Here is a 15,907-nt window from a genome sequence, read left to right as displayed (position 1 = left end):
TATTATTAGTTAATTTCCACCATCACCATTTGTATTTTGTTGTCTGATACTGTAATGTCTGTACAATAAACATAAATAATAAAATAATACCGATATAAATGTAATTATATAAATATATAAATACATAAATATATAAATACAATATTTACAATATAACCTTTAACTTGACAGTTGCATTAATGTAACTGGATTCAGTCTCTCTGTGTGTGTGTGAGTGTGAGTGTGTGTGTGTGTGTGTGTGTGTGTGTGTGTGTGTGTGTGTGTGTGTGTGTGTGTGTGTGTGTGTGTGTGTGTGTGTGTGTGTGAGAGAGAGAGAGAGAGAGAGAGAGAGAGAGAGAGAGAGAGAGAGAGAGAGAAAGAGAGATACCGTCTCTGTCCAGCAGGTGGCGGTAAGGACAAACACATGACCACTGCTGCTGCCCTAAAGAAACCACCACCGGGGTCAAAGGTCATGTTGTGTTGTCGTCATCATCGTCATCATCCAAGATGTCTGGCCACGATCAGCTGGTCCTCTGTCTGTGTGAATTAACCAGGTAATTACACCATTATACACTCATATTAATATATGACATGTATTCATAAGTACTCATAGCCTTAGATCAAGACCAGTGGTGGAAAGTAACTAAGTACATTTACTTAAGTACTGTACATGAGTAACATTTTGAGGTATTTGTACTTTACTTGAGTATTTCCAATACTTTTACTTCTACTCCACTACATCTCAGAGGCAAATATTGTACTTTTACTCCTTTACATTTACTTTAAAACTTTTAGTTACTAGTTACTTTTCAGATATAAATTATGATATGACGCATACATTAACCACTTTAGACCTATTTTATACCTAGGCCATTTGAAAATAGCAGATCTACAAGCTCACAACGCGTCGCGTTGTGAGCTTGTAGATCTGCTATTTTCAAATATTTAGTACTTTTACTTTTGGTACTTTAAGTACATTTTAATGCCAATACTTTCGTACTTTTACTCAAGTAAATTTTAAATTCTGGACTTTTACTTGTAAGGGACCAGTCGAAATTTACATAAGGGGGGGCATGGAGGAAAATAGGGGAGGGTCATGCCTTTCTAATTTTGGTCCAAGGGAGGGTCAGCTAATTTTACTTTGAATCCAAGGGAGGGTCATGCAATTTTGAATTGATAAAATAGTCCGTTTTTTATATACCTTTTTAGTACAGCAGAACAGTGGTCAATGACCCCTCTCCATTTCAAAGGATACAAAGAATTCAAATCAAGTAACACCTTGTCTATTTAGAATCAATGACGGTCGTTAACAAGCCATCAACGCACAGCGAGTGTGAACGACCCAGTCAAATCTATTCAGCGTCTTAACGATGGTGGTTGAACAATTAAGCAAAACTTCAACAGGCGTTATTGGAGAGATGCATTATAAATAGGCCTACTATAACTGGATATTCATAATCATTTGAAGTAATTCTGTGCATGTGATTAATGTGGATCTATATGGACAGTTGTGTATAGATGCCTATAGCTCCACAAGTAAAACCAGAAGCATCAGGCCATAATTGATAGCCTAATTTGTTTTATGTAGGCAACAGTGTAGTTGTAGTCACTGTAGTTGATAATTAAAAGGGCAGAGTGACAAAAGTTTTAAACTACTGGTTACCAAATATTCAACTTTCTTCAATCTGACCAGGATTCAATGGGTTTCCCACATGTAAGATGAGAACACTATCCATTCTGCTACCACTACTACAGATACACTGTGCATTTAGCAAGACTGACTACAGCAATGTTCTAATCAATGTGGAAAGCAAAACATTGGACATATCAGTTTTAAATGTCATGTTGTATTTGATGGGGAGGGTTAGGGGTGTCAAGAATTTCACAATACGATACATGATGTTGGGCATGATATCGATATGATATATTATTAATGTTCTTTTCTCATGTATCATCAACATTGGCCATCATCTTATAAATAACGTTATAAAGCAAGTTAGAAACAATTACAAAGTGCTTTGTACACACAAATAAATACATTTGTGCAAGCTTAATGGAGAAGTGAAGTTCTCACTAACTATAAACCCATTGTTTCAGAGGACAGATAGACACTAATATAACAAATATAATATAATATAAGACTGCATAACTATAAATTCCACAAACCTCATATTTTTGTCATCTGGACTTTACCAACCAAGTGCAGCCTAGTTATTTCCAACAGCTAAAAAAAATCTATAATACCAGATACAGTATAATACAATCTTAGATTAGATGTAGGCCTATTTGAGAGTGCAGATGCATGTCACATTAACGAGCGTCAACGAGCATCAGCTGACACACACCTCCCCTCTGCAGTGCTTTAAACTGAAAGTGACTGACTGGAGTCTGTTTCATTTCTCTCCAAAATACCTTGAATATGGAGGACATGATTAATAATTACTATGATTATGATAAGCTTTACATTTCATATCATACAGTAAAAACTCCTAACTTTCACCGGCAAAAAAAAAGTAAGTGTTTTTTTTGTATAAAAAAAACAATAAAACAAATATTACGATACAGTATGACATCATGACAATACCTATCATCACATTTTAATACCACGATAGGCTATATCGTGACACAATATATCGTGACACTTCTAGGCGGGGAGGGTTACTCTTTTTTTTGTAATCACTTGGGGAGGGTCATTGATTTTTTTTTTTTGTCAAAGGGAGGGTCATGGCATTTTAGATCAGGGCACATACATTTCCTCCATGCCCCCCCTTATGTAAATTTCGACTGGTCCCTAACAGAGTATTTTTATATTGCAGTATTGGTACTTTTACTTAAGTAAAGAATTAGAGTACTTTTTCCACCACTGGTCAAGACTATCATAGATGCATTTTTATCGAGTCTGACTTTTACTTTCGTATCTACGATAGTCTTAGCTCCACCCCCCCCCCCCCCCCAGTGCGTTCTGTACTTTCACCAGTAAAGCCCGTACTTCTCCGTACATGTACAGAACATATATATGAGGTTCTTACCCGATTGCCCCACATGTTGACTCGGCATGCGGAGCCTTTGTACAATGTATTAATCCGTTTTTTCAATAGATATGTGTTTTAATCCCGTATGTGGCCGAACGCCATGTCCCCCCTCCTTTACTTCCTGTTCACTCAAGTGTAATACCGGCTTTCACCGGATGCGCCCCGTCACTACCGCCCATTGAGGAATACAGGGAACTTCCGAGAGAATCCCGACACAAGCGGGATTAAAACACATATCTATTGAAAAATACGGACTAATACATTGTACAAAGACTCCGAATGCCGAGTTAACATGTGGGGCAACCGGATAAGCACCTTATATACATTCTTTGTACATGTACGGAGAAGTACGGGCTTTACTGGTGAAAGTGCAGGACGCGCTGGGGGGGGGGTGCGGGCCAAGACCATCGTAGATACGAAAGTAAAAGTCAGACTCGATAAAAAAAAAAAAAACATCTATAGCATTCTGATCCAAGGCTGTATTAATGTTAATGTTAAGGTGGATGTAGTAAGTATGTATGTATCGTTGTTGTCAGGCAGAAAAACCTCTTATATCTCCATATTCTAACCTTTGTTTCTTTTTTCGTAAATTAAACTCCCTACCTGATCATTTGATTAACAGTTTACTAAAGGTACAGAGAGGTACAGTTATGATATAATATTGATAAAAGGATAACACTTACACTTTACAGATAAACTGTGGGTTTTGGCAAAGCTAGAAGACTCGTCTAGGTCCAGTTGTAAATTACAGGAGCTCTTTTATGTATGCTCTTGTTTTGAGGGGGGGGGGGGGGGGGGATCTCACTTGATTTGATTGCTGTTGTTGCGTCACACAAAAGCTTGTAGATCTGCTACTTTTGCTTAAAGTAACAGTTTTGGACATCTGAGGTTTCCACAGGACAGAGACGGTATGATGTTTGAAGTCAAAGTAGAATACAATAAGTAATAAATGCATTAAAAAAAACATTATAACTTCAAACTCCATTTTTAACATGTTAGAGGGTGAGTCACCAGAACCAAGGACGGGTGTTTTTGATGAATCTAACATGTTAAAAATGGAGTTTGAAGTTATAATGGGTTTGAATAGGAAGGGGGCGTGTCTGATAAAATGAATATCAAATATCTAAATACTGAATCAAGCAACTTAAAAACTGTCAGGGGGGCTCACAAAAGCCTGAGTAGACGATAAAATTACCCAACGTTTTTTTTTAAGTGAAATATCCCTTTAACAAATAACACAAAAAGTGGCGTTGAGTGCCAACCGTAAAAAAAACAACGTATATATACGTGAAGTGGTCTTTTTGTGGTTTAATAAACGATTGCGTTGTTTTCTGTAAATTCCGACATCGGGTCCCCTGTCCACTCACTTCCCACTCCCACCCCATGCAAAATTAGCGGGTTCCGTTTCCGGTTTTCGGTTTTAGCTTGAAAAATGTGATTTTTAGGCCAAAACAGGGCAAAACACGTTTTTTCACACAGTATAAAAAAACGAACGGAGAGCTCCGGTTATATTTTCTTTACTCTGGACGACGAACAGTTATCGTTGTTGTGTTTACTAACGATCTGAAACCCGATCATAAGCTAAGCTAAGCTAAGATGGCCTGCGGAAGAGGGGCGGAAATACAATCACAGCCGCCGGATATGACTTTTGCAGCCTATGGAGGGGATAGAGAGAGAGAGAGCGCGGAGAGACAAAAACTTAACTGTTTGACTGCTGGTCGTGTGTGTTTATAAACACAGCCAGACAAACGATTATAATGGATATAATAGAGCACCACAGTCGGTCGACTGCTTTAAGAGAGGATTAAAGACCTACCTTTTTAGCAAAGCATTCTTTTAGCTGGTTTTACCTCTAGGCTTTATGCCCCCATATTTTAATTGTTTTGTTCAGTTTCTTAGTTGTTGTTTTCTTTTATTGGTGTGATGTTTCTGTTTTTAAATTTTGCCTTCTGTAAGCACTTTGAGATTTCTTGCAAATGTAAAGTGCGTTATAAATAAAATCCATTATTATTATTATTATTATTATTATAACAATTCTGTGACCGGTTAAAAAGGTTATAAAACACGAAAATCGCTGGCACTGGGTGAGTATATTATGAATATACTCTGGCGCCGAATGTGTTAAGTGTAGAATCAGCCTCAGGTCTTAATGGGTTTATTAATCCATCCATGGCTGCTGGTTTTTCAGGTTGCTGTGGAAGCTGCTGCTGCCGCTGCTGTTCCTGTGTCTGCTGCTGGTGGCGGTGCTGGTGCTGCTGGTGATGAGCGTGCGCCTGTGGCTGCAGACCAATAGGAACGCGCGGCGGGCGCGGGACGGCGGCCGGCCCGCCGTGGCCTTCTTCCACCCCTACTGCAACGCCGGCGGCGGGGGGGAGAGGGTGCTGTGGTGCGCCGTCAGGGCTCTGCAGAACAGGTGACAGTTTTAACACATTTAGATAGGGGGAAAGAATCTGTGCCATTTTTTTTAGATTTCTTTGAGCTATTCGAAAATAGCAGATCTACAAGCTCGTAGCGCGGCACCGAGTGCCGCGCTACGAGCTTGTAGATCTGCTATTTTTGGGAAAAAAATCGTGAAAGTTTGTGCAAATCTTTTGAATATACTTTTTTTTTAAACAAATTTTTTTACTCAAATCTTTGCTTCTGGGGGATTCTACAAAATGTCTTCTAAATCCTACATTTTTTTTTTTTAAACTACTGTTTCTATATCAGGGGTTCTCAAACTTTTTCATGACAAGGATTCCCAAAATTATATGTATTCGGCCGCGGACCCTCATCTCAAAATATGAGACCCCCCCCCAGAAGCAAAGATTTGAGTCAAAAATGTTCCCTTTAAAAATATATATATTCAAAGATTTACACAAATTTTCACGTAAAAAAAATAAATAGCGCTATGAGCTTGTAGATCTGCTATTTTGGATTAGCCAAAGAAATCTAAAAATGCCACAGATGCATCCCCGGATTGAATGGGTTTAAAAAACAACTCAAGGGGATTATCCATAGAGGTATAATATAACTAGAGGGCGGATTGCCCCGCCCCCAGCTATCATTTCAATGATTGTGCTCAGTGGCGTTTTGAAGCACCCGGAAACCTGCCGGAAGTAGAATTATTGGTTCGATTTTGACCACACGTAGAGTTATGAGCATGCGCACTAGTGTCCTTTTTGCGTTCTACGGCAGCCCGTGTGTCAAGGATTGAACGCGAGATATTTATTAAATACACTCGAGATGTATATTTATATGTAAATGCATATGTATGTATGTATAATATGTTTAGATATTTATATGTATAAATATAAATATCTCTCAGTATGTTTTGCGCGTGCATGTATTTCTCCCCGCCTGCATTTCCAGCTTTGGCCACTGGGGTGGCAGCTTCAATGTTTCTCAGCAACTCGGGGGGCTTGGGATTATCGTACAAAAAAATAGGCTCTATGCACACTCTACAGCGGCCATATTGGAAATACATTGGGACCCCTTCCTTACTTCCCTCCTTCACAGGTGTTGCCAATGATTCTAATGAAGGCTCTGTTCCATTTAGTGTAGCACAGTGGTTCCCAAGCTCATTTCAAGGACCCCTATAACTCTGAGAGTGTACAAATTAGGCCTGTCCGTGACTAAGGATTTCTATAGTCGAATCTGATGCAACACACAAAAAAAAATCTCTCAGTCGAATCATGCAAAAAAGATGTTATGCAATAGAGGAACATTCCATTTGGGCTGTAGGGGTGCTTAGTGTCTGATTTAACATATACTTGCTTGGTTTCTCCCAATAAATCATGATGTATATATCCTATTTTTGGCAAACTATTAGTTAATTAATATAACAAATTAGGCCAATCTCTCTGTCGAATAATTAATTCGACTAAGAGATTGGCAGTCGACTCAGACTCCCCTCGACTGATTAGTCGACTATTCGAATAATCGAGGTCAGGTCTAGTACAAATGGAACCAAATGGACCCGTACACCCTCAGGGGTTACACACCCATAAGGGGCCATTTGGAACCCCCACACGAGGGTCCCTGGACACCCACTGGTGTAGCAGAGTGTTTCCAGTGAGCCGACATGCAATAATATCAGCACTTAATAATTAGTATCATTGGTAAAACCTGAAGGAAGTAAGGAAGAGGCCCAGTTTCTTTACAATATGGCTGCTGTGCATAGAGCCTTAAACTACACTAAAAATGCGATTATGCGATCGCATATTTTACCGCATAATCAGCAAAATGATGCATAATTATGCGGGGGTAACGTTTTTTCAAAAAGGCCGCATCGCATAAAGGCACGTCATTTCATGTTTGGTTGCGCGTATGGGTGTTGTGATCCGAAAGTAGCCGATCTACGTGTAGTGAGCTTGTACATTGGCTATTTCCGGCACACAGCTAGTATTAAGTAAATAAATCGGGCATTACGACATACTCACGGCCCGCCAAAATAGCATCTTGTGGACTAAATCAACTGTAGATTTAGTCAACTATAATCTTATGATATTCAGTCAACTAAAACTAGATAAAACTAGATAAAACTAGTCAAAAAGTGACTAAAACTAAAGTAAAAGTACAAAAGTATTGGCATCAAAATGTACTTAAAGTACCAAAAGTAAAAGTACGAAATATTTGAAAATAGCAGATCTACAAGCTGAGCTTGTAGATCTGCTATTTTCAAATAGCCGAGGTGGTTAATGTATGTTTCATTATATCATAATTTATATCTGAAAAGTAACTAGTAACTAAAGTTTTCAAATAATTGTAGTGGAGTAAAAAGTACAATATTTGCCTCGGAGATGTAGTGGAGTAGAAGTGAAAGTATTGGAAATTGGAAATACTCAAGTAAAGTACAAATACCTCAAAATTGTACCTAAGTACGGTACTCAAGTAAATGTACTTAGTTACTTTCCACCACTGCCACGGCACAGGTACCCGGACGTCAACCTGGTGGTGTACACGGGGGACCGCGGCGTGACGGGCCAGCAGATGGCGGAGGGCGCCCGGCGCCGCTTCAACGTGGCGCTGCCCCGGCCCGTCCACTTGGTGTTCCTCAGGCACCGGGCGCTGGTGGAGCCCGGCCTCTTCCCCCACTTCACCCTGCTCTGCCAGAGCGTGGGCTCCGTGTTCCTGGGCTGGGAGGCCCTGGCCCAGTACGTCCCGGACCTCTACGTGGACTCCATGGGCCACGCCTTCACGCTGCCGCTGTTCCGCTACCTGGGGGGGTGCAGCGTGGCCAGCTACGTCCACTACCCCACCATCAGCACCGACATGCTGTCCGTGGTCCGAGAGAGGAACCCCAGGTGAGCAACGGAACACTAGAAGGGTTTTGTCACCAGTACTAGGCCTGTCACAATTATTATATAATCGTCTAATCCAGTGGTTTTCAACCTTTTTCACGCCAAGGACCCCTAAATTGATAGACATTTGGCCGCGGACCCCCATCTGAAAATGTTTTGTGCCAGGGACCCCCAGAAGCAAAGATTTGAGTTAAAAATGTTCTCTTTAAAAAAAAAATATATATATATATATTCAAAGATTTGCCCACGTTTTCGAGATTTTTCAAAAATAGCAGATCTACAAGCTCATAGCGCGGCACTCGGTGCCGCGCTATGAGCTTGTAGATCTGCTATTTTTGAATAGCCAAAGCTAAGTGGTTAAAATGATTCTGACGCTATGTTAACTCATTTTGCTGGGAACCCCCTGGTACCCCCCCCCCCCAAGGACCACTGGTCTAATCGCAATTATTTGAGATAGCCGCAATTATTTTTGTCATAAAGTTTTGTCATAATCGTCATAATCGTTTCCATGTTGAAAAACATGGAAACGCGCTATGGGCTTGTAGATCTGCTATTTTTGTCTCTGAATTTTTTTCTTTTTTTCTTCTGAAATTTTATATTTGAATATATACATATATATTTTTTAAAGCATTTTTTTTTTACTCAAATCTGTGCTTCTGGCTATTTTGAGATGGGGGTCCGGAGCCAAATACATATCATTTTGGGGGTCCTTCATATGAAAAAGTTTGAGAACCACTGATATTATAGCAACAGTGTTTCAGAAAACTGGATTTAGAGGACATTAATACCCCCCCCCCAAAAAAAAACACACATATATATATATATATATATATATATATATATATATATATATATATATATATATATATATATATATATTCAAAGATTTGCACATATTTTCACAATTTTTAAAAATAGCAGATCTACAAGCTCATAGCGCGGCATGAGCTTGTATATCTGCCATTTTTGAACAGCCAAAGAAATCTAAAAATGACAGATTCTTTTCCGGTCTAAATGGGTTAGCTCATTTCGCTGGGGACCCCCTGGGACCCCTGGGGGGTCTGGACAACAAAACTGGACATCAAAACTGCTCTAAACTGAAGAATGTGAAAAGAAAGTTTGAGAATCAATGCACTAACACAGGGGTCTTCAACAGGGGGTCCGGGACCCCGAGGGGGTCCTCAGAGTTACTACAGGGGGTCCGCCAAATCTTTGTGTGATATGATTTATATTTTTTTACCTTAACCACTTGAACCCTATAGCATCCCTTTTCCTGAGGAGAACTTCAGCCAAAAATAGCCGATCTACAAGCTCTCAACGCCTCGCAGCGTTTTTTGGCAAAGAGGTGCAGGTGTAGAGGGGAAAAAAAGAGCAGACCAAGTAAACAAAAAAAAGTTTCATCTGAAACGAAACTTTATACAATAGAGAGGGGGGTCCCTGCTTCATCTCTCTCTCTCAGCTAGGGCAGGGGTCTGCAACCTTTAAGGTCAAAAGAGCCAATCTGGACCACAAAATAAATACAAAATCTGTCTGGAGCCGCAAAACCGATGTTAGCCCGCTAATGCCGGTGCCGCGCCAATAAATGTGTTGCAGCCTTTGACGCAAATTTGACAGAAATGTTGAAACGTATTATCTATTCTACACCTCTTTACAGTGTTGGAGCGCGTAAGAATCTATGTCTCTTATTACAGCAACGATAAATACAATTTTAAATCAAAAAAGAAAAAACATCGTTAATTTCCATATGTTTTCTAAAGCTACAGGGAGCCACAAGGGAAGGGCTAAAGAGCCACGTGTGGCTCCAGAGCCTTAGGTTGCAGACCCCTGAGCTAGGGGGTCCTTGGCCTGAAAACGTTGAAGACCCCCCTGCACTAACACCCTCCTCTGAACCTCCAGGTTGAACAACGCAGACTACATCTCCAGCAGCCTGTTCCTCAGTGCAGTGAAGGTGGTTTACTACTGCCTGTTGGCCCTGCTCTACGGCACGGCGGGCTCCTGCTGTGACGTCATCATGGTCAACTCCTCCTGGACGCTGGACCACATCCTGGCTCTGTGGCGCTCGCCCAACCGCACCAGCGTGGTCTACCCGCCCTGCGACGTCACCGCCTTCCTGGACATCGCCCTGGACCACCAGGAGGAGGAGAAGAAGGACAGGTAAGACCGATAGATATATATATATATACCTTTATTGATCCCACGGGGGACAATCAGTCGCCCGGAGGCAGCACAGCAGTTAAAGGGGAATACCACTCATTTTCAACATTGAACTATGTCTTTAATACCGCCCCCTCAGCCAAAAGTACACCTTGCATATGTCACTGATCACATGACCTCAATCAATTATCCAGTTCTAGGCAACATAGAAGGACAGCTCTAAGGTCGGTGTATAAAAGACAATGTTGAAAATGAGTCTTATTAAATAAGTCTTAATTAATCCTTAACCCATTAAGACCGTCAGTGTCATTTTCAGATTGGCTACTAAAAAAATAGCAGATCTACAAGCTCATGCTACGAGCTTGTAGATCTGCTATTTTTTGAGAAATCCTGAAAATGTGCGCAAATCTTTTAATGTATATATTTTTTTAAAGCGAACATTTGTGACTCAAATCTTTGCTTCTGGGGGGGTCCCTGGAACAACATATTTTTTAGATGGGGGTCCGCAGCCAAATACATATCATTTTGGTGGGTCTTTGACATGAAAAAGTTTGAGCACCACAAAAAAAAACATACGTTTAAAAAAACATGACCTGCTTCCTCAGAAGCAAAGATTTGAGTTACAAATGTTAGCTTAAAAAAATATATATATATACTATATTCAAAGATTTGCACAAATCTTCACAATTAAAAAAAAATAGCAGATCTACAAGCTCATGGCGCGGCACTCGGTGCCGCGCCATGAGCTTGTAGATCTGCTATTTTTGAATTGCCCAAATAAATCTTAAAATGACACAGATGCGTTCCCGGGTTTCAATGGGTTAACTAACCTCTCATACCTCTTCAACAAACCCCCTCCGCTACAGGAAGAGCCACTCGGTGGTCTCCATCGGACAGTTCAGACCAGAGAAAGACCACCGGCTGCAGATCCGGGCCTTCAAGAGGCTGCTGGAGCGCAGAGGAGGGGAGGAGCTGGGGGCGGGGCTCCGGCTGGTGCTGATTGGCGGATGCAGGAACCAGGAGGACGAGGACAGGGTGCTGATGCTCAGGGGGCTGTGCCAGGAGCTGGGCGTGGCCGACAGGGTGGAGTTCAAGGTCAACGTTCCCTTCGAGGAGCTGAAGAGGGAGCTGGGCGAGGCCACCATCGGCCTGCACACCATGTGGAACGAACACTTTGGCATCGGTGAAGTAGAGCGTTGTTATTACCGCTATATGCAAGGGATACGTCAATGGGGATGCAGGTCATTATTGAGAAATAAACCCTGAAAGGGTGATTAGATTAGAGCTTTATTTCTCAATAATGATCCGCTACCCATTGATTATCCCGCTTACACTTGTTGCATGGCTACTTAACTCATTGAGTGCCTGAATGAATGAATGAATGAATGAAGTCAGCCAGTGCTTGAGCATTTTTACTAACCTTTCAAGAGCCACAGAATATTTCGCTCCAGGACGATCGACACACAGAGTGTCGCAAAAGACAGAGGAGTGTCTCTGCTTCCATCGGGGGGGGAGAAAAGCTTGTCACTGCGACCCTCCGTTCTTTAGTTATTGGCTGTTCAATATAGCTTGTTCTCACCAAAAACACAGGAAAAAACAAGAAAGTAGAGGGAAAAAAATCTAAATCCTTTAACATTAGATGGGACAGGGCTGGGTTTGTTGTGATCACCCTCCGTTCTTTAGTTATTGGCTGTTGAATATAGCTTGTTCTCGCTAAAAACAAGAAAGTAGAGAAAAATGTATTTTTGTAAATCCTTTAATATTAGGGCTGGGTTTGTTGTGATCATGTTATTTCCGGGTCTACTCTTCTCCAGAAGTCATAGGATCACTCAAAGGTTGGCGAACAGCGCCATCTAGCGTAAACACTGAAAACACGGTTTGGACGTGTTACACGTCATAGGCACTGATAAAGAAACTAATAAATTGACCCAAAAGTAACAAAACAAAGAAAGAACATGTTTTCGTCATAGTTTTAAGTCTACTAAATGAACAGCGGTCATGTGCTCATGTTGATCTGTGGCGTTGGTCTCCTCTCTCTAGGCGTGGTGGAGTGCATGGCGGCGGGGACCATCGTGCTGGCCCACAAGTCGGGCGGGCCCAAGCTGGACATCGTGGTGCCGTGGGACGGCGGCCAGACGGGCTTCCTGGCCGAGGACGAGGACGGCTACGCCGACGCCATGGAGCGGATCCTGGCGCTGCCGCCCGCCGCCAGGCTGCAGATCAGACGCAACGCTCGCCAGTCCGTCGCCCGCTTCTCCGACCAGGAGTTTGAGGCCTGCTTCCTGGCAGCCATGGAGCCTCTGATGGGAACGCTGGCACGATGAGAGAGAGGGGGGTGTGCATGTGCGTGTGCGTGTGCGTGTGTGTGTGTGTGTGTGTGTGTTTTTTTTAGGGCTGGGCGATATGGACAAAGTCAAATGTCAAAATATTTTGGACCAAGTACCTCTATATATCAATATTGTGACGATAAAAGAAAATTCTAATTTCAAAAGATCTACAAGCTCACAACGTATTTTATCGCTACAAATTATAGGACTTGCACTTCAGTGATTCAAACACAGAAAAAGGGATTCAGTATCGATAGAATATCCATATATTGCCCAGCCCTAGAGTGTGTGTGTGTGTGTGGGTGTGTACACATTGTGTGCGTATCTGTGACTGAATGCACATAGGCATGTCTATGCATAACTTTACAGTAGTGCGTGTGTGTGTGTGCGTGTGTGCGTGTGCCTGTGTGTGTGTGGCACTATGAGACCTCTGCTCCAGCAGATGCACTTAGAACACATGTATAGACCAAATCAGAATGTTTTGTAAACAAACGGTTAAGGCAGTATTTACAAGTGGAATGTCTAAGGCAGTGGTTCTCAAACTGTGGGTCGGGACCCTCAGGGGGGTCCCCAAATTATTTTTCGGAGGGGTCCCCAGATGATGACAGGGGCGGCCATAGCTGAGTGGTTAGTGAGCCCGCCTAGGGAACCAGCTGGCCCTGGTTGCCCCAGGTTCGATTCCAGGCTATCCCAGCATATGTGCCGATGATATGAAATTTGTCCCTGAGCAAGACTCTTAACCCCAATTGCTCACAGGTTCTCATTGGAAACAAGACCGCAAGGACTTTCATGAACGACCTGTTAAAAGGAATTATCCTTATCCTTATTAGCTTAATGTGGAACAGTGTTTTCTCACTCAACAGTAAACAACCCAACATACAGTATAAGTGTATACAGGGTATCTGCACATTTATACAGTGACAATTTAAGGACTTTTGAAACCTTTTTTTCTCTAAAATGAAAAATATGATCAAATAAATAAGACCATTACTGTGTTGAAAGTAATCAACAAACCTTATTACCATTTTCTTTGAAAATAGCCGATCTACGAGCTTGAAGATCAGCTATTTTCACAATATTTATCTGTGGAAACGAGTCAAACTAAATGTAATGCCTCAACTCCTACAATTCCAAGTGCTTGTCAAGGTGGGGGGTCCCCAGTTCACATGATTATTTTGGGGGGTCCCCAGTTCACATGATTATTTTGGGGGGTCCCCAGTTCACATGATTATTTTGGGAGGTCCCCAGTTCACATAAGATTATTTTGGGAGGTCCCCAGTTCACACATGATTATTTTGGGGGGTCCCCAGTTCACACATGATTATTTTGGGGGGTCCCCAGTTCACACATGATTATTTTGGGGGGTCCCCAGTTCAAATATGATTATTTTGGGAGGTCGGGACCTGAAAAGTTTTAGTACCACTGATAAAGTGTCCGTTACATTAGCTGTGTCTGATTTGTCAACGTGTGGATATTTAGAACAAGAGAATATAAGTGTTCTGTTCCCTTAGAGAGATAATAATGTGTCCCAATGCTATACGCCTACACTATGCTTTTATTATCCACACAGGAAGACATTTCTTGTTGCGGTGACGTCATGGTGATTTGGTCAGTACTATTAACACATAAAAACCGTGAACGCATCTGTGTAACCACTATTATTTTATACTTTGGCTATTCAAAAATAGCAGATCTACAAGCTCATAGCGCGGCACCGAGTGCCGCGCTATGAGCTTGTAGATCTGCTATATATTTTTTTATCGTGAAAATGTGTGCAAATCTTTGAATATATTTATTTTAAAGGGAATTCTTTGAACTAATCTTTGCGTCTGGGGGATTCTACAACAGTTTTTGTGTTGTTGCTATAATATCGGTTGTTCGCAAACCTTTTCATGTCAAGGACCACCCAAAATGATATGTTTGGCCATGGACCCCCCGGACCCCCCCCATCTCAAAATATTTTGTTCCAGGGACCCCCAGAAGCAAAGATTTGAGTTAATATATATGCAAAGATTTGCACAAAGTTTCACGATTTTTCAAAAAAAGGATTTGGCCGCGGACCCCCCCCCATCTGAAAATATTTTGTCCCCAGAAGCAAAGATTTGAGTTAAAAATGTATATATATATATATATATATTCAAAGATTTGCACACATTTTCACGACTTTTTTTTTCTTCAAAAATAGTAGATCTACAATCTGCTATTTTTGAATAGCCAAATAAATCTGAAAATGACACAGATGCGTTCCTGGTCTTAATGGATAAAAGAAAAACAGGTAGTTGTTGAATGTGAACCTAAAAGCAGGTACAGGGACCAGAATGAAGCCCTCTAGATATATGGACCTATTAGTCTGATAAAAATATATAAAGTTTTGAAGATTGTGTATAAATATGTAGTAATACATGTGTTATGACTGAGGATATGCTGTAGAATGTTTAAAATGTGTATAAATATGTAGTAATACATGTGTTATGACTGAGGATATGCTGTAGAATGTTTAAAATGTGTATAAATATGTAGTAATACATGTGTTATGACTGAGGATATGCTGTAGAATGTTTACATGAACCAAAACGGACGCTCTACTGCAGTGGTTCTCAACCCTTTTCATGTCAAGGACCCCCGAAATGATATGTATTTGGGCTGCGGACCCCCATCACAAATAACATTTTGTGCCAGGGATTTTTCAAAAATAGCAGATCTACAAGCTCATAGCGCGGCACTCGGTGCCGCGCTATGAGCTTGTAGATTTGCTATTTTTGAATAGCCAAAGTATAAAATATGGTTAAGTGGTTAAAATGACTGCGACGCTATGTTACCTAATTTTGCTGGGGACCACCTGGTACCCCCCCCCCCCCCCCCCCCCCCCCAAGGACCCCTGGGAGTCCCCGGACCCCACTTTGAGAACCAATGCTCTACTGTACATACGCCCCACCAATGTGACGTTTTGTTTTATACTGTATTATAATTGATGATGAATGTAATAAATGGCAAACACTGTTGTTCCTCATTATCTGATGATAAAAGACCCCATCATTACAGCATCGTTTAGTACCAGTTGTGGGAAAAGTACTCCGTTTTTATTACTTAAGTAAAAATATCAATGGTAATACTCCGTTACAAGTAAAAGTCC

At 41.4% G+C, this 15,907-nt stretch overlaps 1 protein-coding gene across 1 annotated transcript; it reads left to right on the top strand.

Moving 5' to 3' along the window:
- Positions 1 to 477: 477 nt before the first annotated feature.
- Positions 478 to 14,442, top strand: alg11 (ALG11 alpha-1,2-mannosyltransferase). The gene is made up of 6 exons (XM_080421860.1): positions 478 to 533; positions 5,200 to 5,424; positions 7,925 to 8,296; positions 10,190 to 10,447; positions 11,314 to 11,630; positions 12,488 to 14,442. Exons 1-6 carry the CDS (start codon positions 487 to 489, stop codon positions 12,769 to 12,771), a joined length of 1,503 nt encoding a protein of 500 aa, XP_080277986.1. The 5' UTR covers positions 478 to 486; the 3' UTR covers positions 12,772 to 14,442.
- Positions 14,443 to 15,907: the final 1,465 nt, after the last annotated feature.

The sequence above is a fragment of the Gymnoscopelus braueri genome (assembly GCF_963280865.1).
Source record: "Gymnoscopelus braueri genome assembly, chromosome: 24".
Taxonomy (NCBI): domain Eukaryota; kingdom Metazoa; phylum Chordata; class Actinopteri; order Myctophiformes; family Myctophidae; genus Gymnoscopelus; species Gymnoscopelus braueri.
This window is presented reverse-complemented; position numbering and strand designations above follow the sequence as displayed.

What these genes read in the sequence shown, in the direction of transcription:
- alg11 (XM_080421860.1), top strand. Translation starts at nt 487, where the DNA reads ATGTCTGGCCACGATCAGCTGGTCCTCTGTCTGTGTGAATTAACCAG. An exon ending in GTCCGAGAGAGGAACCCCAG is followed by an intron (nt 8,297 to 10,189) that starts GTGAGCAACGGA and finishes CTGAACCTCCAG; the next exon opens with GTTGAACAACGCAGACTACA. An exon ending in GAGGAGGAGAAGAAGGACAG is followed by an intron (nt 10,448 to 11,313) that starts GTAAGACCGATA and finishes CCTCCGCTACAG; the next exon opens with GAAGAGCCACTCGGTGGTCT.